The 22880-nt window shown below is 34.1% G+C and overlaps 4 protein-coding genes across 15 annotated transcripts; 3 read left to right on the top strand and 1 right to left on the bottom strand.

The window, feature by feature from the left end:
• Window positions 1-1653: 1653 nt before the first annotated feature.
• LOC107425818 (rho GDP-dissociation inhibitor 1-like) lies at window positions 1654-4658 on the top strand. The gene is made up of 5 exons (XM_060820383.1): window positions 1654-2151; window positions 3103-3166; window positions 3255-3476; window positions 4224-4348; window positions 4441-4658. Exons 1-5 carry the CDS (start codon window positions 1909-1911, stop codon window positions 4507-4509), a joined length of 723 nt encoding a protein of 240 aa, XP_060676366.1. The 5' UTR covers window positions 1654-1908; the 3' UTR covers window positions 4510-4658.
• A 191-nt stretch (window positions 4659-4849) lies between these two features.
• LOC107425816 (phospholipid--sterol O-acyltransferase) lies at window positions 4850-11480 on the bottom strand. Of its 11 annotated transcripts, none has more exons than XM_048480687.1 (18): window positions 11339-11480; window positions 10623-11107; window positions 10284-10440; window positions 9966-10110; window positions 9680-9849; window positions 9496-9572; window positions 8946-9159; window positions 8692-8866; window positions 8319-8418; window positions 7255-7349; window positions 7133-7184; window positions 6926-6997; window positions 6502-6670; window positions 6126-6164; window positions 5945-6049; window positions 5786-5870; window positions 5615-5704; window positions 4850-5360 (listed from the first exon to the last, which is right to left on the bottom strand). In XM_048480687.1, the coding sequence occupies exons 2-17, from the start codon at window positions 10848-10850 to the stop codon at window positions 5623-5625; spliced, it is 1965 nt and encodes a 654-aa protein (XP_048336644.1). In that variant the 5' UTR covers window positions 10851-11107; window positions 11339-11480; the 3' UTR covers window positions 4850-5360; window positions 5615-5622. The 11 variants fall into 11 exon arrangements, 8 of the variants coding, with proteins under 8 accessions (XP_048336644.1, XP_048336643.1, XP_048336646.1 ...); XM_048480686.2 differs by having other exon boundaries at window positions 10623-11142; window positions 11339-11478; XM_048480689.2 differs by having other exon boundaries at window positions 10305-10440; window positions 10623-11139; window positions 11339-11476.
• On the top strand, window positions 11430-16365 carry LOC107425793 (exocyst complex component EXO84B). The gene is made up of 7 exons (XM_048480684.1): window positions 11430-11579; window positions 12337-12434; window positions 12548-13574; window positions 13904-14398; window positions 14640-14825; window positions 15201-15325; window positions 15618-16365. The coding sequence occupies exons 1-7, from the start codon at window positions 11430-11432 to the stop codon at window positions 16060-16062; spliced, it is 2526 nt and encodes an 841-aa protein (XP_048336641.1). The 3' UTR covers window positions 16063-16365.
• Window positions 16366-16837: 472 nt separating this feature from the next.
• On the top strand, window positions 16838-22336 carry LOC107425804 (BRCA1-associated RING domain protein 1). Of its 2 annotated transcripts, none has more exons than XM_048481294.1 (13): window positions 16838-17244; window positions 17473-17526; window positions 17654-17724; window positions 18047-18145; window positions 18278-18702; window positions 18893-19150; window positions 19304-19404; window positions 19703-19889; window positions 19988-20094; window positions 20328-20418; window positions 20739-20904; window positions 21282-21400; window positions 21768-22336. In XM_048481294.1, the coding sequence occupies exons 1-13, from the start codon at window positions 17159-17161 to the stop codon at window positions 22113-22115; spliced, it is 2112 nt and encodes a 703-aa protein (XP_048337251.1). In that variant the 5' UTR covers window positions 16838-17158; the 3' UTR covers window positions 22116-22336. The 2 variants fall into 2 exon arrangements, with proteins under 2 accessions (XP_048337251.1, XP_015891329.2); XM_016035843.4 differs by having other exon boundaries at window positions 16839-17244; window positions 18050-18145.
• The last annotated feature ends 544 nt before the right edge of the window (window positions 22337-22880 follow it).

Genomic DNA, 22880 nt, shown 5'->3' on the forward strand with positions numbered 1-22880 from the left:
AGCAAAGATTAAGCTTCAACATTGAATTCTATATATTTATATATAACTAAATGAAATTGTAATGTGGCGGTTGATTTGGGTCAATATCTATATATATATATATATATATATGCACCTGACGTCAACACACTGCCAAACACCAATCGCTTCCTAGTTTTTGGCAGAGGGTAATTAACAATTTGTTAAAATCTTGCTCAAAACCCAGTTAGGCCATATATAGTATGTTAAATAATTTAATTAAAAACAAACAACATACAAAATCAACTCGGATAAAGGTTATATAAACTCATGCTTGTTTGATTATTAAGACTATTATTAACAATTTCTGCACCTCTCATGCAAACAAAATTACTTTTTAGCTCTCCTCAGTTGGTGCAAAAATATTGATTCTCTAGCTATTATTTAATTAAGGGTTGTACCAGCCACTTCACGAGGAGAAAACTAGGAAAATATAAACTTGTCTAAGCTTTTCGATAGTGAACTATTTGCATTGTAAAATACCATCTGTCACTATATTTTCTTTGTTGACTGCAACATAAAAGATGGTTTTGATACCTTCGTTATGACTAATATCAGATTTACATTTGTATGTTTGGTTTAGTGAAAAAACTATTTAAAAATATTACGGATCCAGAATTCAAACTAATAATAATAATAAGAAAAAAAAAAAAAAAAACTAATACCAGATTTTGGGCTTCATCAAGTAACTTTTGATGGATTGGAATAGAATTGGGCCCTGTTTCTGGGCCAAAAAGCATGGGATATCCAAATGTGGAGGCCTAACCCGAGGTCATGCCCCATGTCACTCCGTGTAGAACGAATGACTGGTACATATATATTCAAATGGGTTGACTTTGACCATACAAGTGGGCCCACCCTCTTTTAATTTCCTCCCGCTGGAATCATGGATATCACGGCCCAATATTTATTTCTCCCAACTTAAAATTATATAAACTCATGTGTATATATATATATATATAGAGTATATTTGAAATATAGCTCACACATTTATTAATGCCCTTAAGTCGTAACGTTCTTATTTACACTGCTTTCAAACTTTTTTTCCTCGAAACAAAAATTAGCACGAATATATGTATATATGTTCTTTTATTTTTTTATATTTTTAACATGATTTGTTAGAAAGTATCGCTTTGTTTTTAGGACAGCTTAAAAAGATCACTCCTATGACTTATTCACATATGGAAATGAACACACTAATCGTTGTAGATAATCTTTCTTGTAATTCACTCCAATATTATTACAATTTCTATTGGAAATTTTCAAGTCAAGGTTCTTCAAAATACCTTTTAATACAAGGTACTTTATTGTTATTCATAATCTTATTGAATGAAAAAATTTTCAAAAATTATGTAACACAATATATGTCAAGTCTACACTCGTAAAAACTGAGAGATACAAAATTCCTAAACGCTACCACTGTAGATATAAATGGAAAACATATATATATATATATATATATACACGGACATATATATCCACAAGCAAAATAAAAAATAAAAAATAAAAATCACACAAAAAATATTTTATACATTAAATTGTTATTAAGATTGTTAACGGGAATCCCAATACAAAATCCAAAAAAAAAAAAAAAATTTGCTTTACTTCCCAAGTCCATTGAATGCCAAGCCGACGCAGCAAAGATTGAGACCAACAAAAAGACAAGCACTAATGAACGAACAATTGTAGGAAAGAGAGAGACAGAGAAGGACAGAGCAAGTATATATGCTTTTTATACATACAATATTATATATACGTTTTCTATCACCCTTTGTCGCCTAATTGTTGGGTTTTGCGTTATACTTGAAAAAAATTTAAAAGGGTTTGTACCTTTTCCTGGAGCGGTCACTGTTACTGGGGGAAGAGAGAGAGAGAGAGAGAGAGAGAGAGATGGAGGGTGGGAAGAGAGCATCGGAAGCTGGGCCATCATCGGGAGGTTCTTCAGGTTGTATTGGTGGTGGTTGTGGTGAGGAAAGAAGAGAAAAGGAGAAGGAAATGAGTGAGAAACCAAGTGGGGTTTGTGATGTTGGAGTAGAAGAAGAAGATGACGGTGATACCAAGGTTGATGGGGTTGTTGCTGGTTTTGTTCCTGGGCCTTTGGTTTCACTCAAGGAACAGATTGAGAAAGACAAGGTTTTTTGCTTTTTTTACTTTTACATCTTCAATCTATTTCCTTTCTTTAGCTTGTATTAAAACTTGGAGTTATACTTGGTTTAATCGTTTGTTGAATATCTGTAAATGGGTTTGCTTCTTTTTTATTTTATTTTTTGGTTTTGTTTTCGTTTAAAGGATTTTGTCCCAACCCAGTAATGTCAATCTTTGGTTGCTCAGAAAAGCGCAGCAAAAATCAAAAGTTAGCAGCTTAGGGTTTTTTTTGTATCTAAAACCAGAGCACATGTGAACTCAGCTCTTTTTTTCAACATCTCTTCTTGTGTTAATAATATCCTCTCTCTTTCTATCTCTCTTGTTTAGTCTTATTTAAGGCTATAATGCTTTGAGCTTTCAAGTGCTAACTAATTGAACATAATCTCAAAACTCTTGCTGTTGCTTCTGTGTTGAAAAATGTGATTGTGGTTCTTATTTTATTCATAAAGCTGCATATTTGGCATGTCAACTTTTGCATCTGATGTCTGAATTGTTTTATTGTTTCTTCTTGTTGAATGCGTGTCTCACGGCGCATTATCTGACATTTAAGACTATAATATCATTAAAAGTTCAACTCGGGGATATCAAAATGTCATGTAGAAATTGATTTAATTTTTAAAAAATGGGTATGAAGTTCAGAGTAGTTCCCCTTATATCTCTTACTTTATAAAAAAAAGAAAAAAAAAATTCAAACATCATATACTTTGTTTGTTCATAATCATTTCTATTACTGCATGAACTATGACATATTAACATATAATTACCAAGCAATGGTAGTGGTGTCATTACTACACTTGAGTAATGTATTTTCCCATTCAGAATTTACAGTAAATAGCACATTCAAATTTAATTCTTCAGATGAACCAGTATGTGCGACATTGATAATCAAGGTATTTGAGTTTTCCCAATTTAACTTTGAAAATCAACTGTGATTTGTAGGACGATGATAGCTTAAGGAGGTGGAAAGAGAAGCTGCTTGGTTCCTTGGAAAATGATTTAAATGGTTTATCTTTGGAATTATATTACTCTCATTCATCTAGTATTTCTTATCGTAGATGGTTTATTTATTTATTTATTATTATTATTATTAGGCCAAATGGAACCTGAGGTCAAGTTTCACTCCATTGGAATTATCTCTGATTATTCTGGAGAAATTAATACTCCCTTGCCTGTTAGTGAAAATGAGAGTGGACGTGTCCTCTTTACACTCCGAGAAGGATCTGAATATCGCCTTAAGCTAAAATTTAGTGTTCTGCACAATATTGTTTCGGGCCTCACATATTCTAACACTGTGTGGAAAGGAGGACTTCAAGGTGTGTCTTTTATTTTTCCTTGCCCAATTGATAAACTGCAGTATAGATGGTTCAAAGTTGAAATCTCATTCAACATGATTTAGCTTCCTTTAATGTTGCAAAACTTGTCTATATGTAGCAGCTAGCAGGAATAATACTGGTAATTTCAATTTCATTAAGTCTCTTTTAGTCTTTTGACCCTTTGACCGGATGTATGTTATTATAGATTAAGAGTTAACCAACAACAAATCCATGGACATCGTATCTTGAGGTGAATGTTTAAGAACCATACTTCCATATTTGATATTCTTGGGAGCTGTTAAGTTCCTATGTCAATTTGCCACCACTAATCTAGAATCATATTTGGGGTACTTGAGACTGAAATTTTTTGTATCATTATTGAAGCGAATAGCATTGTATTCATAAGATTATTTCATGAAGAGGTTAAATGATTTTATGAAATTTACTCTACTCCATGAACTTGAGCCCTGCCATTATATGTCGAAGCATGATCTGTTTTTGACCTCTGTTGAAATTATATACCTGATAGCTGTTGTTTTAAGTGAATCACTTGATCAACTAGTAAGTAACTCATGTATGTTACAATATCTTGAAATTTCAAACTGAATTTGTGCATTACAATGTTTAGAATATGTATTATCTACGTATTATTTGTCTGTCACGCTGATAAGTTAGCTTGTTGTTGTACACGATAAATTTTCATACTGTTTTCTCTTTTGGTTAAGTTTTTAATTGTTTGGGTTTCAGTTGATCAAAGCAAAGGAATGTTAGGTACATTTGCTCCCCAACGAGAGCCATATGTTTATACTTTGGATGAGGAGATCACTCCATCCGGGGTGCTTGCAAGGGGAATTTACTCTGCCAAGCTTAAGGTATTGGAAATTAGTTCATACATGCATAAAATTGAAATTTCATATTATGTGTATATATGTTAACTCTTTTGTTTTTTGGCCGTTTTATGCAGTTCGAAGACGACGACAGAAGATGCCATATGGAACTAAAATACTCATTCGAGATCAAAAAGCACACTTAAAAAAGACTTTTTTTGTTTTTTGGTTGGAAATTCTTGCATTTAAAGGATGTATCTTCTTTCCTTCTTTTAAACTTTACACCTTTGTGATGGTGCCTATTAAGCATTGTGATTTGGATGGGCATGCAAATTTAGAATTGGATTTTTTATTAGCTTTCTTGTGATACAAAATGTAGAATTGGAATAGTTTTTTTTTTTTTCTTTTTTTTTTTAATCAGCGTTCTTCGTGAAGAATCTGAACCACATTTTAAAGTTATTCCTTATCTACTCTTTTTATTGCTGCTTATCTGACAATTGAAGTGCCAACTACAGAGTGACTCAATGCTGGTGTAGAAAAATTGCATAGAGAAATAATAAAGACATTTTAATTGCAAATAACCATCGATGAAGATTTAAGTCTTTAAAGTATTTGATGGATTTGAATCAGTAGCCCATGGATTTTACTCGCGGAGAAACACTAATCCTCCCATTAATCATTTTCCTCCAAAATTTTAAGAAACTAATGAATAAGCTATAAAACTGTCAAAAATAATGCCACATTTTCTTCAACACCTATTCCTAAAACAAGCTGTAATATGCAGTCTGATACACCTCTACCCTTCGTGTGAAAGACTCGAGTAAGGGATCTGTCAAATTGCTTTCAATCATCTCTTAACACTTACAAGAAGCTACCAGGAAAATATTATCCAAAAGGTGGCTGGTAATTTGGATGGCTATGCTATCAGCAAAGCAGATCAGACGAGAGTTTCCCAGCAGCTGTGAGATGGATTGTAGGAGGTAAACCACTTTATACGAGACTGGTTATTGCATGTCTCAGGCAAGAATACAAAGAATGGAACATGTGGTGCCAGCAACTGAGATGACAATCAAACTAAAATACATCAGTTAATTTGCTTATTATGCTAGTGAACTGATAAAAGTTCCCACTAACAGTGAAATTGTTAAAAAAAGGCAAAATTTGCAAGACATGAAAAGTTGTTGACAATAATATAGAAGCTCGAGATAAAATCGACTTTTTTCATGAAGGAGGCTAAGTGTCTTATTTTTTCAATTGTCAGGAAGATGTTAAACTTCAGTACAAAAATACAAAGGGAGGGAAAATATTTACCTTCTAATCTATACATAATTCAAGAGTTGAACATCTGAATTGTTCCTTAACCTACAGCTCTGTCCTAAGTGTACATCCCCAAACACATATCTGCATCGCAGTTTATCAAGGTAATGAAATGATGAAAAGGAAATATGATATTTTGTAGTTTCAACAAAGAAATAATTTAACCTGTATTCGCAGTATTCTCCCCATGCACATCTAGCTTTTCCATAATCCCAATAACAGTCATCATCCCTCAATGGTCCACGTTTGGCTGTTGAACATTTTTCATCAGCAAAATTCTGGTCAAGGTAACATGTGACAAAAAAAAGGATGAAAAAGATTTACCTTTTGTAACAAATTTGGATTTTGCTTTGGGATGAATATCATGCCACATTTGAAGCCACAACTCGCGCATTAGAACCGGGGATCTAACGATATTTCTGTGATTTGCTACAAGAAGATAATGTCAATTTAACATGCATAGCTTCTGTTATTAATCTTTTCCTAATGACAGTAATATACGCACTTGTTATTCGGGGGGAAATAACCTCGAAGCTTATCGGGGCTTCATATATAATCATAAGAAACCAACCTATTAGTAAAAGTATTCCTGCTAAAAAAATCTGGAAAAGCAAGTTGACATAATAATTAAACAATTGAACAAACGAATAACCTAACATGCTTATCTCAAGTATGTATTTTTTCATCAATTCATAAATCACATCCCAGAACGGTGAAAAGGAGTGAAATAATTGAAATCTATTACCATATCACAATGCTTGCTAGCATTAAATTGTCTCTAATAGCATAGTAGCTGATGCAATCTAGTTGGATACTACATAAAGTTGATGTTCTCGAGTAGACTTATGCTCCAGTTTATGACAGCTGGAACATGTGCATACCTTTATCAAGTTCCCAAACTGCTGTTCTCTTTCCTGGAATAGTTTCAGAATCTTCATAGTAGGTTATATACTTAACCCTGGGTGATCTTGTCATGTTGGGAATGATATCTTCGTCATAAGTATGTTCTACATTCAGTTCTACTTGTACATCAGATCCATCATGCTCTGCCTGAAATATAAGGAGGAAAAAATAAATAATCAAAATTCTACAGATGAAGAAATATACATGTTTTAAATGCAGTAGACATTCTAGCAAAAAAATATGCAATCAACTGATAAATATCAATTGCATTGTCATAAACTATCAGCAAATACATAAAGGGCATCACGGAAAGATACATGCACTTAAGCAGTAAAGAAGGCCCAATCATGTAAACAATGAAAATCCTTAACAAATTATTGGAACTAAAATGAAAATGTATACCTGAGGAGCCCTCGTTATGTTCACTTTTGGTCCAAGCCAATTCTTGCACCAAGAAAGAGAATGGTATGGTACCTGTTAATAAAATTAATTTATTAAAACGCCAAGACATGAAATTCCAAATATAAGAAAACAGACAAAAATAATGAAGGAAAATTATCCATGTTGTAAGGTTGAAATCAAAATAGCAGTTAAAATACTTCAGCTTACAGTTTCATCCCCACTTGCAGCTCCTGGATTTCCTTCAACCAGATTCCCTGACCTACAAGATTATGATGCAGCATTATATATTTGGTTTAGTTGATAAATGATTCAAAATGGGGGAAACTTACCTTGAAAATAGTGATCCTTCAACTTCATAAATCACATCTGTAATGATCCAGTTATCAGGATAAGGCTTTCCACTTGGTGCAAAATAATAGCCAACCTGTTTTGAGATTGACAAGAAACTAGATTATAGTTAACAGAAGTCAACCACCAACTAAACATGGAAACAATTTCATCAAACCAAAATAACCTTGTCACTAAAACTGATTGATAAATCATAAATGATGCTCGTAGAAATATAGCCAATTATACCAGTGAAAATTACAATTGAAGTCGTGATGCAGTTTGCAATATATAACTATCAAAGTCAAACCATGTGTTGTAACTTGTAACCAAGCTTAGGTATAACTGTAACTTCCCAAGAACACAAGCTCTAATATACTAATCAGTCCAAGTATTTTCCACTCATGATACATTATGTGACTATAACTAAGCAGTGAGCATCTTTCTTATACCAAACAAAAGTGTGTCATTAACAAAAAATAAAGATCGAAGGGATGACTGTGAGTTCATCCTAATATAACTCATCTAAAACAACAACACAGAGATGGGGTAAAAAAAAAAAAAAAAGATTAAAAAACAGATGAAGCATAAAAACAATAATTACATGTATTTATAAAGGATCCACAAGCCCTAAACAATATTCTATAATTCTAGAAAAATAGATCTTGAGACCCCTTTGGTAGGTGCGTACAAAATTTAAAGTCTACAGATGCTTACAAGTATGAATCATATGCTAATTTTATATGCATATAACTTGAATGACACCGATGGTAGTATAATGAGTTTAAACTACAAAACATGCTCCATGCTGGTACAAAATAATAATAATAATAATAATAAAGAGCTTCATATATCTTACTAAAGATTTTGGTTTCAAGAATTAGTTTATTACCAAAAATATTAACAACATAAAGAATAATAATTTCCAAGGCATGACATCAGTGAACATTTCCAAATTCATCAATGTGACATGAACACTCGACATCAAAGCAATGACTAAAATGAAAACATTGATTTAACCATGTCCAATAGAAATATTCTTTTCGCTAGAAGAATGCAATTATACCTCAGTCTTCAATTCTGTTCCATAGATACAAAAAATGTTTTTTATAGGTGGTCTATCCCAAGGTGTAAGTGGATTTAGAACTGGATCGCCATGATATGACCTGAAATACAAAGAATTCCAATCTCAGTCCTATTTGGAGGCTGAGCTGAAAGAAAAATAATCATCTACATTTGAGAAAAGTAATCATCTACATTTGATTAAAGCTTGGAGTATTATAGAGATAGAACCATATGGTTAGGAAACAAGTATAACTGAAACTTCCATTTAATAACATTTATTGGTCTAGAAAAGTGATAAAAATTAACGTCATAACTAATTTTTAAAAACAAGTATATATAAAGCATCTGTTTGTCATTCAAGAACAAATACCCACTTCTGTAACTGGTGTAAGAGCAACTTGCTGTCCGGATCATAATGCTCTATTGCTTTGAAAAAGGTCCCATCTGATATTTCTCGAGCAGAGAAAGATAACTGAGTAGAGAGTCCACACTCCGCACTAGACAAATTAGTCTCAACTACATCAGTAACTGATGGATACGCATAAAATCCTGTGAATATAGAATGTACACAACACACATAAGCATATGAATATCATACATAAACTAAAATTGAGAGTCAAATTCTTACCTGGCGTTGAAGGAACTTCAATATTAACTATATTTGTTGGCCATCCTGAGAAGTTTCCTTGAAATTCCTTTTCATCACAGTCATATGTCTTATAAGACTTCCGCCTCCCCCCAGAGAAATGCTTCCAGTAGACACTATCCCCCCTACAATGCTTTGAAACTGGCAACATCCATAAAGAAGAAGCAAATGAATTGACCATCAATCGAGCTGTCCCCTGATTCTCACAAAATACAAGATAAGCAAGTGTTAATACAGGTATCCCAAACCAACAACATAACAAATCTCAGAGTTTGCGAACAAACTAGTGAAAAAATCATTCATTAGTTAAGACTGAGCCCAGAAAGTGTGAGTTACAGAGTCGATTTACATCATAACAAAACGATTTCTCAGAATGGATTGATAGACTACAAAATTTGGGAAATTTAAGAAGCAAAATTAGTTTCCAGAAAGCAAAAAAGGTTCAGCTGAGATTTTGCACAAAAAGAAAATCAAGAGGTAACCTTAGATACAGAAAGATGCTGGGAGGGGCTCAGTGAAATAGGTTCTTAACCTCAGAAACGGGAAGACCAAATGTTAATCCTGAAAGTACTGCCTTTACTGTCTCAGTTGCACCGAGAAGAGGAGCGCCTGTAATTAACACAACAAAACAAAGCAAAATAAACACAATACGCATGATGAACATACGAATAAAGTAAACCTTTAAGATTAGTAGTTTTTATGCATTGAAACCATACCAACAGCAAAATAGGCATGAATGTGTTCGTCCAGCCACTGATTATAATGTTTTGGTGGAATTTCCAGCTTTAACCACTCCAAGAAGTAACGGAAGACATTATTACCCAATGAATGAGCAAACACCAGCGATGGGCCTCCACGAAGTTTCAATGCAGTTTCAAATGTTAATCTGAAAAGAGACAAGAATAACCGGAAAGCCTAAGCATCACTAAATAAACAAATTAAACATGTTTCCAACAATAAATGAGAATGCAAACTTGAGATAATGGATATAAATATACAAACTTTAGCTTGTGAAAGTAGAGGTCTCGCTCCTCAAGCTTCGATGGAGACAATCTCCAGTCGTATGGAACGGCGATGATTGCATTCGCCTCAATACCAAACTCAATACACCATTTAATCCATTCTTTCCACACTGAAGAAAGAGGCCCTGCAGGGCATAAAGAACCAAACTTAAACAAACCCAACTGCCATATACCTCTGTCAAACTCTTTTTTTGATGGAAAATATACCTCTGTTAAACTCAGTTTATATATTTATATTTATGTATACTTTATAGCAAAAAAGAAAAAAAAAGAAAAAAAAAAAAAAGAACATTGTTACCTGGAAGATTGGAAAATATACCTGTGATGTAACCTGGATCAAGTTCAGTGATTGCTGAAAGACCACTATCAGGCCGTGACTTGCATTCCGGATTATCTGTCTGATTGTAAGGTTCAAGTAACATGCACTTAAGCCAACAGTTCACAGCAGAAAGAAGCTGCAAACAAACAAACAAACAAACAAAAACATATTTTTTAAGAGGAGAAAGAAAAAAGAAAAAAAGCCAGAATCTTTAGCTCCTTTGCTTTTTGACTAATATATTGAAACACTTTATTGCTACTTTGATCGTTAAAAGATTTAAAAAAAAAAAAAAAGGGAAATGGGGTTCAAGAACAATACCTTGGTAGTGTCGAGCCACACCAAATCAAGAGGATTGAAATCGAGAGGAGAGAAAGGGCAATCAAGAAACGACCATGCTCGCAGCTGTGTTGAAGCGAAACCAGGGATTATGATCCCGGAGAGCTTGGAATAGTCGCCGGTGAAGTCTTGGCCGGCGAAGACAACCACGACGACGTTCGGTCTGAGAAGAAGAAGAGCGGTGAGGAAGTGAAGCCAAAGACGTGGCATTTGCTAGTTTGCGTTGACTGAACCAGACCAAACAACGGGGTTGGTACGGAGAAGAGCGAAAGCTAAAAGCGATTACTTTACGAGACCTTTCAAATCCAAAAGAAATTTTTTTTTTTTTTTTTTCAATGCAAATATGCCGAACCCCGATATATATACGACGCCGTTCTCTTCTTTCTTCGTGGGCGAGGGACACCGTTGAGAAAACCACGACGTCGTCGCGATTCTAAATCGAGTCAGTTACTAATTTCCCGCACCGTCTTCGTTAAAAATAAATAAATAAATAAAAAATCTGCTAAAAAACGAAAATTAATATAATATAAATATTATAATAATAATAATAAAAACAAAAAAAACCACGGCAGTGTTCGCCGCCAAAAACAACAAGGAACAGTTAGTTGGGGCCGTTTTTTCTCGTTGTTGAACGAAGTAACCGAAGCTCGCATAGTTTGGAATAGCAGAAAACGACGACGGACACTTCCAAAACATACCTTTTTGTTTTCTTTTCCTCTTGAATTCGATTAAATTCCCAATGAAAGTTCGAGGTCGTACGAGTGTTTGTTTTCTGGGAAACCTTTTTCCATGGAATCTTCTTCCACGTCCACCAGATTCCGCTTCAGAGACCATTCTGAACTGATGGAGGACTCCACGCAGCTCGACACCGATTCCGACGTGTCGTCTGTTTCCAGCGACCTTGATGATGATGCCGAGCCTGAATCCATGGCTGGAAAGGTAATATTTTTGTACTAATTATAACTAATCATTTTCTATTTGGCTTTTTATTAGCTCCCCTTTTTGGTTGCAGGAAAAAAAAAAAAAAAAAAAAAAAAAAAAAAAAAAAAAAACTATAAGAGAAAGCTTTAAGAAAAAAAGGATTGGATTTTTTTTGGCTTCTTTATTTGGGTATTATCATAGATGCTACTTTTGGCTCTTAGATGATTATCTTTTAGAAAGCTATATCTGGAATCCAACATTTCTTGTACTTGAGAAAAAGACTACAATACCCTTGTTTTCACATAAAAGCTTGTACACAGCTGAAAAACTAGGGACAACTTTTAGGAATGGATTGTAGAGGTCTAAAGAAAGTGTGTCTTTGGAGCCAGTTATAAGACCAAAGACTCACTTGTAGCATTTTTTGAGTTCAAATAGATGATATTCTGGTTAACTTTTAGACTTTATAGCTGGCTTTTTATCAACTTGAATATTTGGAGTTGAACTATTTTATTCTAGTTGATCTTCTATAATTAGGAATATTTTGAGTTTATGGAGGAGATATTTGAGTTTTGAGTTTCTGTGAATTTTCAACACTTAAAAACTGAGTTTCATGCATTAAAATTAATGTATGTTTTATCTAAATTTTTTGATATTGGGTGTTGAATGATCTAATTTTCAACAAGTAAATCAACTTAATTCTCGTTCTTCTCATTTTTGTTCTTAATTTTTCCTATCTAACGCTGAGTAAGTCAAAACTCATGCTGTTCATGCTCAGGGCATTAAGCATCTTTGTTCAGAACTCCTTGAGTTAAAGGCTGCATCAAATGAAGATTTTCACAGAAACATCTTTTCTAATTACACGGCCTTCATTAGGTAACATCTTAAACCAAGGCATTAAATGTTGTTAACTTCTTAAGCTTAAATGGCGTTTTGTATATGTTCCATGTGATTTGAAATAAGTAAGATTGCTGCTTTCAATGGTGCAGAATCTTTGAAGAAGTACAGAGCTTGGAGAATGAGATAATGCAACTAAAAAACCATGTTTCAACTCAAAAAAGTCTGGTAAAAGAGCTTGCTGATGGGATATACTTAAACTTTCTGTCTGATGAGACAAAAGACCCAGTTATTGAAGAATCTAAATCTGCTGAGCCACCTTCAAGAATAGACAATATTTCAGAAACCTTAGATATTCTATTTTCAGAAAACAGGATAGAGGAAGCTCTCAACCTTATAGAACTGGAGGAGGAACGTTTTCAAGAGATGCAGTTTGAGGAAAGTTGCCCCCTTGAAGAGTTAAGATGTTATCACACTGAGATTTCTGAGAGGAAAGCCATACTTGCACTACACTTGACTCTTGTGGCTGAAAACCCAAGAGTTACTGCATCAGAACTTCAAAAAGCACTGGTGGGACTTTGCAGAGTTGGTGACAGTAATCTTGCTACTCAATTATTGCTTAAATATTATCACTCACGCATAGTGACTGGAATTCATAACCTTCAGAGTTCTAAATCTTTTTTGAATGGAGCGTACATCAGGGAACTCGCCAAATTAGTATTTTCTTTGATTGCTCAAGCAGCAAAAGGCTTTGTCATGTTATATGGAGAAACTTCTCCTTATGCATCAGAGCTTATCCAGTGGACCCTTGAAGAGACCAATGTATTTGTCTCTTATTTTGAACAATATGTTAAATCAATCTCAGAAATAAGCGGTGGATTGTCAATAGCAGTAGAAGCTGTAAAGGTTTCATTGTCATTTTGCTCGTTGTTGGAAAGTCAGAGATTAGTGTTACTCCCACACTTAATCAAGCTGATTCGCCCTTGTATGGAAGAGGTTCTGCATTTCCACATGGACCATTTTAAGAGAGTTATTAATATCTTTATGGCTACTGATTCTTGGGAACTGAGTAGCTATCTTATATCTGGAATCATGGATAAAAGGTACTCCATGGTTCTTGAAGAACAAGAGTATTGCCTTCTTACTAACAGTGGTTGGAAGTTTGTAACACTATTGCAGGTTTGTTTAATTATATTCTTATAGATATTAGAAGTTTTCATGTGCCTTTAAAAGTTTAAGCTAAAGAAAGAATGATCTTTAATACTAAAACCAAGAAGATAAAGGAAACTAATAAGTGATGTTACATTGTGCATGCATATCCTTCATTGGAATGAATTTACCTTTGAAAAATATTTGTAACTGAATGCATATATTGAAATGTTTCTATGCATGTAAATAGATATTGAATGTACTATCATAAGAATTCAAAATGACTGTCTGAACTTCAATTTTATCCTATTGTTTTGTCAAGACTGTTGCTCTTACTTGTATCCTTTCTCATTGTTTAGACCATTGCTGAAGATGTTACCCAATTAGTTTCCCTTCAAATAGAAGGTTCAGTCCTTGGTGGACTCATGAACCTGTTCACAGAGTATATTTTAATCCTTGAGAGAGCCATCATCTGTGAAACAGATGTTGCTGAAAAAGGTGGTTCAAGAATAAATTTTGCTATATCACTGCGACAACAGATTTCTATACTAGCCAATCTCTCATCAACCGAGCAACTTTTTTCCAGCATGGTTAAAGGCATATTTGGGGGAGTTAATTGTATGAGTTCTAACCAAATTAAGAATCTTCCTGTTGGTAACTATGAGAAGGAGCTTGATAGTTTTATATTGGCCATTCAAGAAGCTTCAAGCCAGCTCAGAATACAATTTTGTCAGAAATTTATAAAGAGGGTGATGTCCCTTGAAACTACGTATAAATTTGCTCCAGGAATGTGCAGGGATGGCCAGGGCGATTCTAAATTGTTTCATGATGTGCTTCCGTCTCTTACATTACAGGTATGTGCTGCTTCTTAGTACTGCCAATTATAACCACAAATGCGTTTAGAAGAGAAAATCTTCCATCCAATAAATTTGGCTGACCTGTAAAGTTCAAGTTTTGGCAACAAAATTTGTATGTTCATTCATTTTATCTGAGAAACAGTTGACTAGTTGGTCAACTTTTATGAGGTTAGAGAAATTGTAGTCTACAGCCAGTTTATATGCTTGGTTACTGGACTGATTTTAGTTTCATGGCTAGGTATTCTTTCTAGAACTGAGGAACTTGGAAAGACTAGCTGAGAGTGATGTTTTTGAAAAGGAATGGTTAGTGGAGATACTGAAGGAGCTTATAGAGGCCTTATTTATTTGCATTTCAAATGAAAAAGAAATTGGGGATACTAAAGAGGAGAATTTGACAGCTGAGAATTCTCTCACTTACAAACAGGTTCTTGATTTTTTCTTTCTATACTTTTTGGTGCAACTAATGGAAGGCAATCAGGCATGGATGTGCACCTAACAATTTCTTTTCCACACTATGCTGACAGAAAAACTTCTTCCTTGCCAATTAGCCACTTGAGGGATATATATATATATATATATATTTTTTTTTTTCCGGGGGGGTTCCCAAATATTTGCTTGCACATGATTCTACCTGATGTCCTCTTTCATTTTCTTTTACCTCTGAACTACTTTTGCCTTGGCTAACTTAAAATTTCAGCTTGATGTTGCCAGACATTAGTATTCTTAATTTTTCCTGTGCACATCGTTTCTATTCCTTTCACTAAACTTGTTTTGACTTTCTCTATGGTTGGTTGAGCAGTTCATTCTGGATCTGCATTTCATAGTTGAAACTGCGAAGTATGGAGGGTACTTTTCCAACAACAACCTGTTTCTTATAAATCTCATGAAATCAGCACTTGTCTCAGCTGGACTGGATCCTGAAAGGTAAGACATTTTTGCATCATATATTGCTTTATGGTGATCCATCATCCATGTGTTTGGTATATCTTCCTTTTATAATTATGCAACTCTTATCTGTCAACTCCCCAAAGCAAAAACAATGCTGTAAAGTTTTAACTCCAAGCCCAGGACATTCATTCATCGTCACTACAAGTGTTCTTCATAACTTTTGACTACTTTCTGGTATCTTGGATATAAAAAGGCAATTCTTGAAGTTGCTTCCTTTAACAAAATTGGGGTCTCTTTTACAAAAATAGGTTCTTGTTTGTTTATGCAGAGATGTGTATGATAATAGATGGTTACTGGATTCTATAACCGAAGTGATCCGAAAGCTGCTGGAGATTGAGAAGGCAACAATACTTCCAAATGAAGAGTCCCACAGTGTTTTAGGAGACGAAACACCTAAGGACAAGTCCACTGATGCAGCTGACTCCTATCAAGACGATATTAGAAGCTTTTCAGAGAACAGTTTGGGAGCCAACCATGATTTAGAAGCCACAAGTGAGGCAGAAATTGGCAGTGTTGCAGAGACAACAGCATCAGATGATGGAAATGCAACAAACGCTGCAGATGATGAAACAGAGATTGTTGAAAAGACTGATATAGCAGCTGCAGTTTTGTCAGTGGATTTGGTTGAAGAAGCTTGTGAGATTGGTAGGCTTCCCACTGAGGATGGGAATAGCACTCAAGTTGCCAATGACATGGTCAATTTTTTTGATTGAGGAACGGAAAGATGGCAAAATCATGGGGTTGTCTGGGAATGAAGTTGCTAATAATGTGGATGATTCTGTTGGTGGCACACCGCAGGACAAGCATGATAGCGTTGCTGAAGATGGAAGTATAAAGGATCAGAAAGATTAATGGTGGGAAAATAGAGGAATAAATAGTGTAGAATTCAGCAGGTTGACATGTAACAAGATTTATACTTCTAAATCGATATTTGATTTTTATTTAGAAGGGGTGAGGTAATATCATATATAACAGATTTTTTTTTTTTTTTAATGAAAATTTATTAATTTGAGAAACCATAACATAGCGATTCTGCGTGACACTATATTAGCCTTCATCCAAAAAATAGAAGAAAAGAAAAAGACTACATTAGCCTTGTTTTTCTGGTGAATTAGTTTGTTATTTAGTCTTATCATTTGATTATTGATGCATGAGAGTTTCTATAATAAAGATGGTCCGCATGCGAATACATTCAAAATTGATATTTTTTGGATGAAAATATCAATTTTGTTATATACTGTATCCATTAAAGCCGATGTTTTTATTCAGAAAAATATTGATTTTGGATGCGAACAAGATTTGTGTTTGGTGGTCAAAAATAATCTTTTTATGGTAAATTGGTTGTCAAAAATTTAATTTTTTTTGTTTTTGTAAAAATTTGTTAAAAAGTACATAATGACGCCGATTAATTAAAATATTATGATGTGGAAAAATAAAAGTGCACGTGGAAGTGTAGGTTTGTTGAGAAGGAATTATGGGCGCTGACCAAGGCACGCAGGGGTGGCGGGAGCTTCTGAAAAGCAAGAAATAGAGAAAAAGCGCGCCTCCTTAAAAACTTACAAAACGAGCCGTCTGTTTTTGTCCGCCAATGAAAATCCTTTTACCCGCTCATTTTGGTTTCGTTTCCTTCCAAAAAAAATAAATCACAGCCGTACGCGTGTCGATCCTCCTTCCCGGTTCAGCAATTTGAAAAGACCCTTTCTCTCTCTCATAAGACTGAAAGATCAGTGTTTTATTTTGGGCAGCAAAACTCCATTTTGATTTTTGGTTTTGGGTTAGAGTGAGTGAGTGAGTGAAAGAGTGGTGGTAATGGGAGATTCTAACGGCAGGTTGTTGCTGAACCCTTGGGTTCTTAATTTTGAAAAACTGGGTTTGGAGCTCAAATGCCCTCTCTGGTTAGCACTTTTTAACTTTCTTTGCTTTTTTCTAATACATATTTATAATTCTTTTCCTTTTTTGGTTTTTGTTTTTCTGGGTTCATCTTTCTCTTTGCTCTACCTCTTGCGGACAAAATGGAGGAAATGTGTAATCTTCTGTGATTTTCTTAGAATGCAAATTGTGAAGCCGAGTCTCTAACATATGGATTTTTTTTCTCTTTTCTTGGTGTGCTTGCTGACTTGCAGTTTGAACTTTCTTAATCGACCCATGTTACTACCCTGCAATCATATCTTCTGCAAGTAAGATTTCCGTTTTCCTCTTGTTCTTTTTCATGCTGATTTTGTTCATATTTGATCTCTCTCTCTCTCTCTCTCTCTCTTTTTTCTTTTGGTTGTTTATTTTAAATTTGGTTTTATTTAATTGCAGTCGTTGTATGCCATGTTCGACTCAGTTTGGTGCGGTGTGCCCCGTCTGTCAAGCCCGATATGCTGATGGAGGTATCCTTCTTACTGCACTCCATTTTTATTTTATTTTAAATAATCATATATTACGAAAGTTGGGTTATTTAGGGCTTTTTTTGACCATACAGAAAAAAAAAAAAACTTTTTTTCCATTGAAAGCTCTCTCTTTTTCAGAATTCCGTATGGGCGGGTTTTGAGCTTTGTAATTTTCGATGAAAAAAGTTATATTTTTTGTTTCTATATTTATTAAATTTAATTTATAGTAGATATTTTTGATAAAGATTTTACCTTTCTAATCTTCTTGTAATTTTCTCCGTAAAATTATTTGTTTAAGTTGATTTTCTATTCGGTGAATTAGCAGATCTGAGGCATGTACCATTCATGGAAAACATGGCTACAATCTATAAATGCTTGGAGGCCACTTTCTGTGCCACTTTGTTTCAGCCAACTCCCGCTGGTATAGCCATTTTGTATACTCTTCTTGAAATGTTCATATTTGATTGACATCAGTTTTGTGTATTTTATTTTGCTTTTTTTTTTTTTTTTCTCAGAAGGCTAATTTCTGTTTATTATTGTACTCATCCTGCAGATGGTGGGCGGGGTTTAGGGCAAAGCCCAGTTTCGATTAATATCAAGTTTGATGATAAAATAAGAAAGGAATCACTTGCAAATGCTCGAGGGAAGAATTCACGCAGTGAGCAGTCCAAACAGATTCATGGTCCATTTGTTAAAGATGGAATTGACAAGAATGACAGAGTTGGTAAACACAGCATGCCAATGGATATTAGAGGTCAAAATATTGAGATGACTGGTAAGAAAGGGACTAAATTTAATGGTGCAATGAATTCTCATTCACAATCATCAAGGTCTCATATAAGAACTGGCGGAAATGAAGAATGTGGAACCATGGAAATAGAAATGAATCAAATGGGCCAATCATCTCCAGATAGCCCTCCTTCACTCGATGATGCCAAAGGTTCAGACGATTGCATCATTAATCAATGCAGTGAACGTGTAAGAATTTAAGTCTTTGCTTTATCCTTGGATTGATGCCTTATTTGCATGGTTTGGAATTTGTGATAATTTATCATATGTTTTTATGTTTAATGATGCTTCAGATGCTACTACTTTTAAATATCATTATGTTATAATTTTGTGCTGTTGATGTTAAAAATCTTTCATGTGCACCTATGTTTTGCTTCAGAGTTCAGAAAATTGGTTAGTCAAAAGACCAAGGGAAAGTGATGGCAACGAAATAGGGCAGTTGAGGAATGAAAGTTCTGCCTCTGAAAATGACAGTCATTTGGGGGATGTGATGAGAGCAAAGAAATTAAACTATGGGCCTGCAGAGTTGGGCATAAGCAGTGCTGAAGATATTCAAGCAATTTCTCAATCTAGAAGTTCAATGACTGATTCTGATAACAGTATTTGTGCATTTTGCCAATCCTCTAAAATCTCCGAGGTAATTTTATTTTGTTGTGTTAATCTTAATTGATTTCATTTGTTACTGCCTTGGTTGTAAAAAAAGCATACTATTTGGTAGGGTTATTGAAACTTGTTCACATTCATAGATACCTTGTCTTGATTTCATATTGTTTTTGATGAAATCTACCAGGTTTCTGGGCCAATGTTGCATTACTCTAGTGGGAATTTGGTAGTTGGTGATGAGGCAACCCATCCGGATGTCATACATGTGCACAGTGCGTGCATTAATTGGTATGTCATTTTTTTCATCTCCAGTTTGTTAATTCTCTGTTCACTTTAGGACTCTGGAAAAGCAGTTGTAAGAGGAAGTTTTTCAATTTGCTAAGATAGGTCATATACTTTAAATGAGTTTGAGCTCAGGTGCCATCTACTAGCCATTTGTAGTCAAACAGGTCTAACTTGTTGCGTTAGTTGATTTTTTATACTGAAGATCTGTATACCTTTTTTCAGATTATTATTATTATTATTTTTTTTTTGGAAAAAGTGTTGGTTTATGAGGTAAATTATTTAATAGAATTTAAAAATGCAGGGCGCCCCAAGTGTATTATGTTGGTGAGACTGTTAAGAATTTGAAGGCAGAAGTGGCAAGGGGTGCAAAGCTCAAGTGCAGTAGATGTGGTCTGAAGGGAGCAGCTTTGGGTTGCTACGTGAGATCCTGCCGAAGGAGCTATCATGTTACTTGTGCAATGGAAATCTCAAAATGCCGTTTTGATCATGTATGCAACTTACATTTCCACTGTCTACCATGCTTTGATAACTTTTCAATTTATTCATTGAGCTCTGACCAGCAACTGCTTTCTTCGGTTTCTTGCAGGAAGACTTTCTGATGCTCTGTCCAGCTCATTCTTCAGTTAGATTTCCTAATGAGAAGTTAAAGTCTAGGAAACACATTTCTAAAGACCATGCTCTGTCTGCTCAGATGTAAAACATCTATCTCCTACTTATTTTGATGCTTCAACTGTTACATTTCTTTACTATTAGTATATGTAATAAATTTGTTTCAGTGGTTTTAAATATTAATTGAATAATTTTATTGCTTCTTTCATTCTTCTAGTAGGTGAGTATTAATATGTTAAAAGCATCAAGTATCATTGAGTTTTAAGGCTTGCTTTCTCAATTTGTTTGACTTTTCAGTTTTGTGCCATTCTATGTAGGAGTTGTCTGCTTGCCAAGAATTGGTTATCTTCACCAAATGGGGAGAAAAAATGGGTTTTATGTGGATCTGCTTTGTCTACCAAAGAGAAGGTTATTTTATAAAACTGCTTTTCCTTGTTTTTCTTAAATGTTAGTCATTTTATTATTTGCAATGACTGGGCTGTGATTAAATTACTTTTGATTTTCTGCATCTACTGAAGCCTCTTTCCTTGTTGTGAAAGAATGTATGAGAAAGTCATCTTACAAGTGGTTTTGTTGAAATGTAACTTCCTGATTCTGAAAGTTTCTGGCAAAAATTATTCACTCTTAATATCAATTTGCCAATTAAGTGCTCAGGGCCATGTTCTGCTTTATCAATTTTATATAGCTTGTTCCCCATATAAACTCCTGTTTTCCTTTTATTGCAACAGATTCTTCTAGTCAAGTTTGGCAAGATGACTGGTGCAACCGTGTCCAAGTCCTGGAACCCAAATGTCACACACATGATTGCAGCCACAGATGAGAATGGTGCATGCACTCGGACATTGAAAGTTCTCATGGCTATTTTGAATGGGAGATGGATTCTTAAGTTTGATTGTAAGTAGACAGTCTTTGTACTTCGTTGTTAGCCATTTATAATGTTGTTGTTGCTTTTCTTCATAGAAACTAAAACATATTAGTTTTCTTCTGCTCTCTTGTTTTCTTTTTTTGTTTTTGTTTTGTTTTGTTTTGTTTTTTTTTTTTTTTTTTTTTTTTTGTTTTTTTGTTTTTTTTTCCCCTAAATTTATTAAGAGGTGCCTTTTCTTGTCGAATTAAGAAAATTTATCCAAAAGGATTCTTGCTGGTAATAGACAAATTTTATATCGCAATGAAACTGGAAGTAAGATCAGTTTTAGAAATCTACTTATAGGGCTATCTATTTTGTTCACTCTAATGCTTAAAATCATCATTGATAAAGCTATAAAATGTTGCAGGGATTAAAGCATGCATGGAAGCTATGCATCATGTGGATGAAGAACCTTATGAAGTCGGTCTTGACAACTACGGATGTTGTGATGGCCCCAAAACTGGCAGGCTTAGGGCATTGGATAATGTAAGTTGAACCTTGTTTGTTTCTAGTGTTATGTTATGAACTATAACCTTTATGAGCACCTTATATCTGTTCACATGCTTTTCACTTAACATCTAGATCGTATAGTGATTTATCATTATTATAATTATATCATTATTATTAGGCTACATTTTATTGGGTTCTAGTTTTACCTTGTAGTCTATGCATGAGATGTTGGTAAGAAAATGACAGGTGTCCAATTTAGCTAGTTTGAACTAACCTGTCTAAGGAGTTGTAATGTTCCTTATTATTGATGTTTTCTATGCTCAAGCAATTTGTGCTTCTAGTTTCTATTCTTTGAAAATTTTGTTTCTTATATATTTGAGTAAATTGTGTTGCATTTGTACAGGCACCGAAGCTTTTTAATGGTTTGAATTTCTATTTCGCTGGTGATTTTGTGCTGAGTTATAAGGAGGATATCAAAGATTTGGTTAGAGCTGCAGGAGGGACTGTTTTGCCAAGTATGGAAGAAGTGGTTGCACAAAGCTGTAATGAATCTTCAAAAACATTAGTTGTATACAATATTGATCCTCCAGAGGGATGCAAATTGGGAGAGGAAGTTTCAATCCTTTGGCAAAGGTTAAGTGAGGCAGCGGATATAGCCAATAAAACTGGATCCCAAGTAATCGGTCACACTTGGCTGTTGGAATCGATAGCGGGATGCAAATTGCAGTCCATCGTCACCGGATTAAAGTAGCTTTCTACAATGCAGTTAGCATTTTCTTTTCTGCTAGGGGTAGATTATATTAGGTACTAGCAGAAGAAATCTATATGAATTAGGTCCTTAGAGTTGTATTTAATTTCTTTTGCTCTTTTTTTTATCTAATATTTGGGATGTAATGTAAATGTTTATTTGGCATATATTTGATTTTCGATGAACAAATTAAAATTGGAATGAAAGTATCTTTTTATTTTTTATTTTTTATTTTTTTATTTTATTTTATTTTATTTTTTTAAGGGAACTCGATTTTCCCAGGAGTTGAAATCATAAAGAGGTAGATTTAAATTAATCATTGTCATTTATACGTGTATCAAATCATAAATTGGAAAGTTTTATATTAATTTTCTTCATATTTTTTAAATTTGTATCAAATTATGATATTTCAATTGGAAAATGGTGAATATATATATATATAGACATATGTATGTGTGTGTGTGTGTGTGTGTTTTTCAACTTTTGTTATTTTAATTTATGAAATGTATTTCAATATAATTTGTCTTCTAATAATAAAATTTAACATGCTTTCCTAGCCATTGCCCTTTCTTACTCAAAACTACAAGACAATTTTTTAGTATATGAGCGAACGGATGTTAAATTTTGCCTAAAAAATGTTGTTAATGCCTGTATAGTGAAAGCTAAACCAGGAATTATATATCTATTAATTATGTTATGTATCTATTTGTGATAAGGCTATGGTATTTTATCATATTTAATGAAGAACTGAAAAAATGTTGTCTTTAT

The sequence above is a fragment of the Ziziphus jujuba genome, chromosome 9 (genome assembly GCF_031755915.1).
Source record: "Ziziphus jujuba cultivar Dongzao chromosome 9, ASM3175591v1".
Classification (NCBI taxonomy): Eukaryota; Viridiplantae; Streptophyta; class Magnoliopsida; order Rosales; family Rhamnaceae; genus Ziziphus; species Ziziphus jujuba.

What these genes read in the sequence shown, in the direction of transcription:
- LOC107425793 (XM_048480684.1), top strand. Translation starts at nt 11,430, where the DNA reads ATGGAATCTTCTTCCACGTCCACCAGATTCCGCTTCAGAGACCATTCT. An exon ending in AATTACACGGCCTTCATTAG is followed by an intron (nt 12,435 to 12,547) that starts GTAACATCTTAA and finishes TCAATGGTGCAG; the next exon opens with AATCTTTGAAGAAGTACAGA. An exon ending in ATTCTCTCACTTACAAACAG is followed by an intron (nt 14,826 to 15,200) that starts GTTCTTGATTTT and finishes TTGGTTGAGCAG; the next exon opens with TTCATTCTGGATCTGCATTT.
- LOC107425816 (XM_048480687.1), bottom strand. Translation starts at nt 10,850, where the DNA reads ATGCCACGTCTTTGGCTTCACTTCCTCACCGCTCTTCTTCTTCTCAGA. An exon ending in CTCTACTTTCACAAGCTAAA is followed by an intron (nt 9,850 to 9,965) that starts GTTTGTATATTT and finishes GTCTCTTTTCAG; the next exon opens with ATTAACATTTGAAACTGCAT. An exon ending in GAACAGAATTGAAGACTGAG is followed by an intron (nt 7,350 to 8,318) that starts GTATAATTGCAT and finishes ATCTCAAAACAG; the next exon opens with GTTGGCTATTATTTTGCACC.
- LOC107425818 (XM_060820383.1), top strand. Translation starts at nt 1,909, where the DNA reads ATGGAGGGTGGGAAGAGAGCATCGGAAGCTGGGCCATCATCGGGAGGT. An exon ending in CTTGGAAAATGATTTAAATG is followed by an intron (nt 3,167 to 3,254) that starts GTTTATCTTTGG and finishes TATTATTATTAG; the next exon opens with GCCAAATGGAACCTGAGGTC. An exon ending in GTGGAAAGGAGGACTTCAAG is followed by an intron (nt 3,477 to 4,223) that starts GTGTGTCTTTTA and finishes TTTGGGTTTCAG; the next exon opens with TTGATCAAAGCAAAGGAATG.
- LOC107425804 (XM_048481294.1), top strand. Translation starts at nt 17,159, where the DNA reads ATGGGAGATTCTAACGGCAGGTTGTTGCTGAACCCTTGGGTTCTTAAT. An exon ending in GTTTCAGCCAACTCCCGCTG is followed by an intron (nt 18,146 to 18,277) that starts GTATAGCCATTT and finishes CTCATCCTGCAG; the next exon opens with ATGGTGGGCGGGGTTTAGGG. An exon ending in GGCTTAGGGCATTGGATAAT is followed by an intron (nt 21,401 to 21,767) that starts GTAAGTTGAACC and finishes GCATTTGTACAG; the next exon opens with GCACCGAAGCTTTTTAATGG.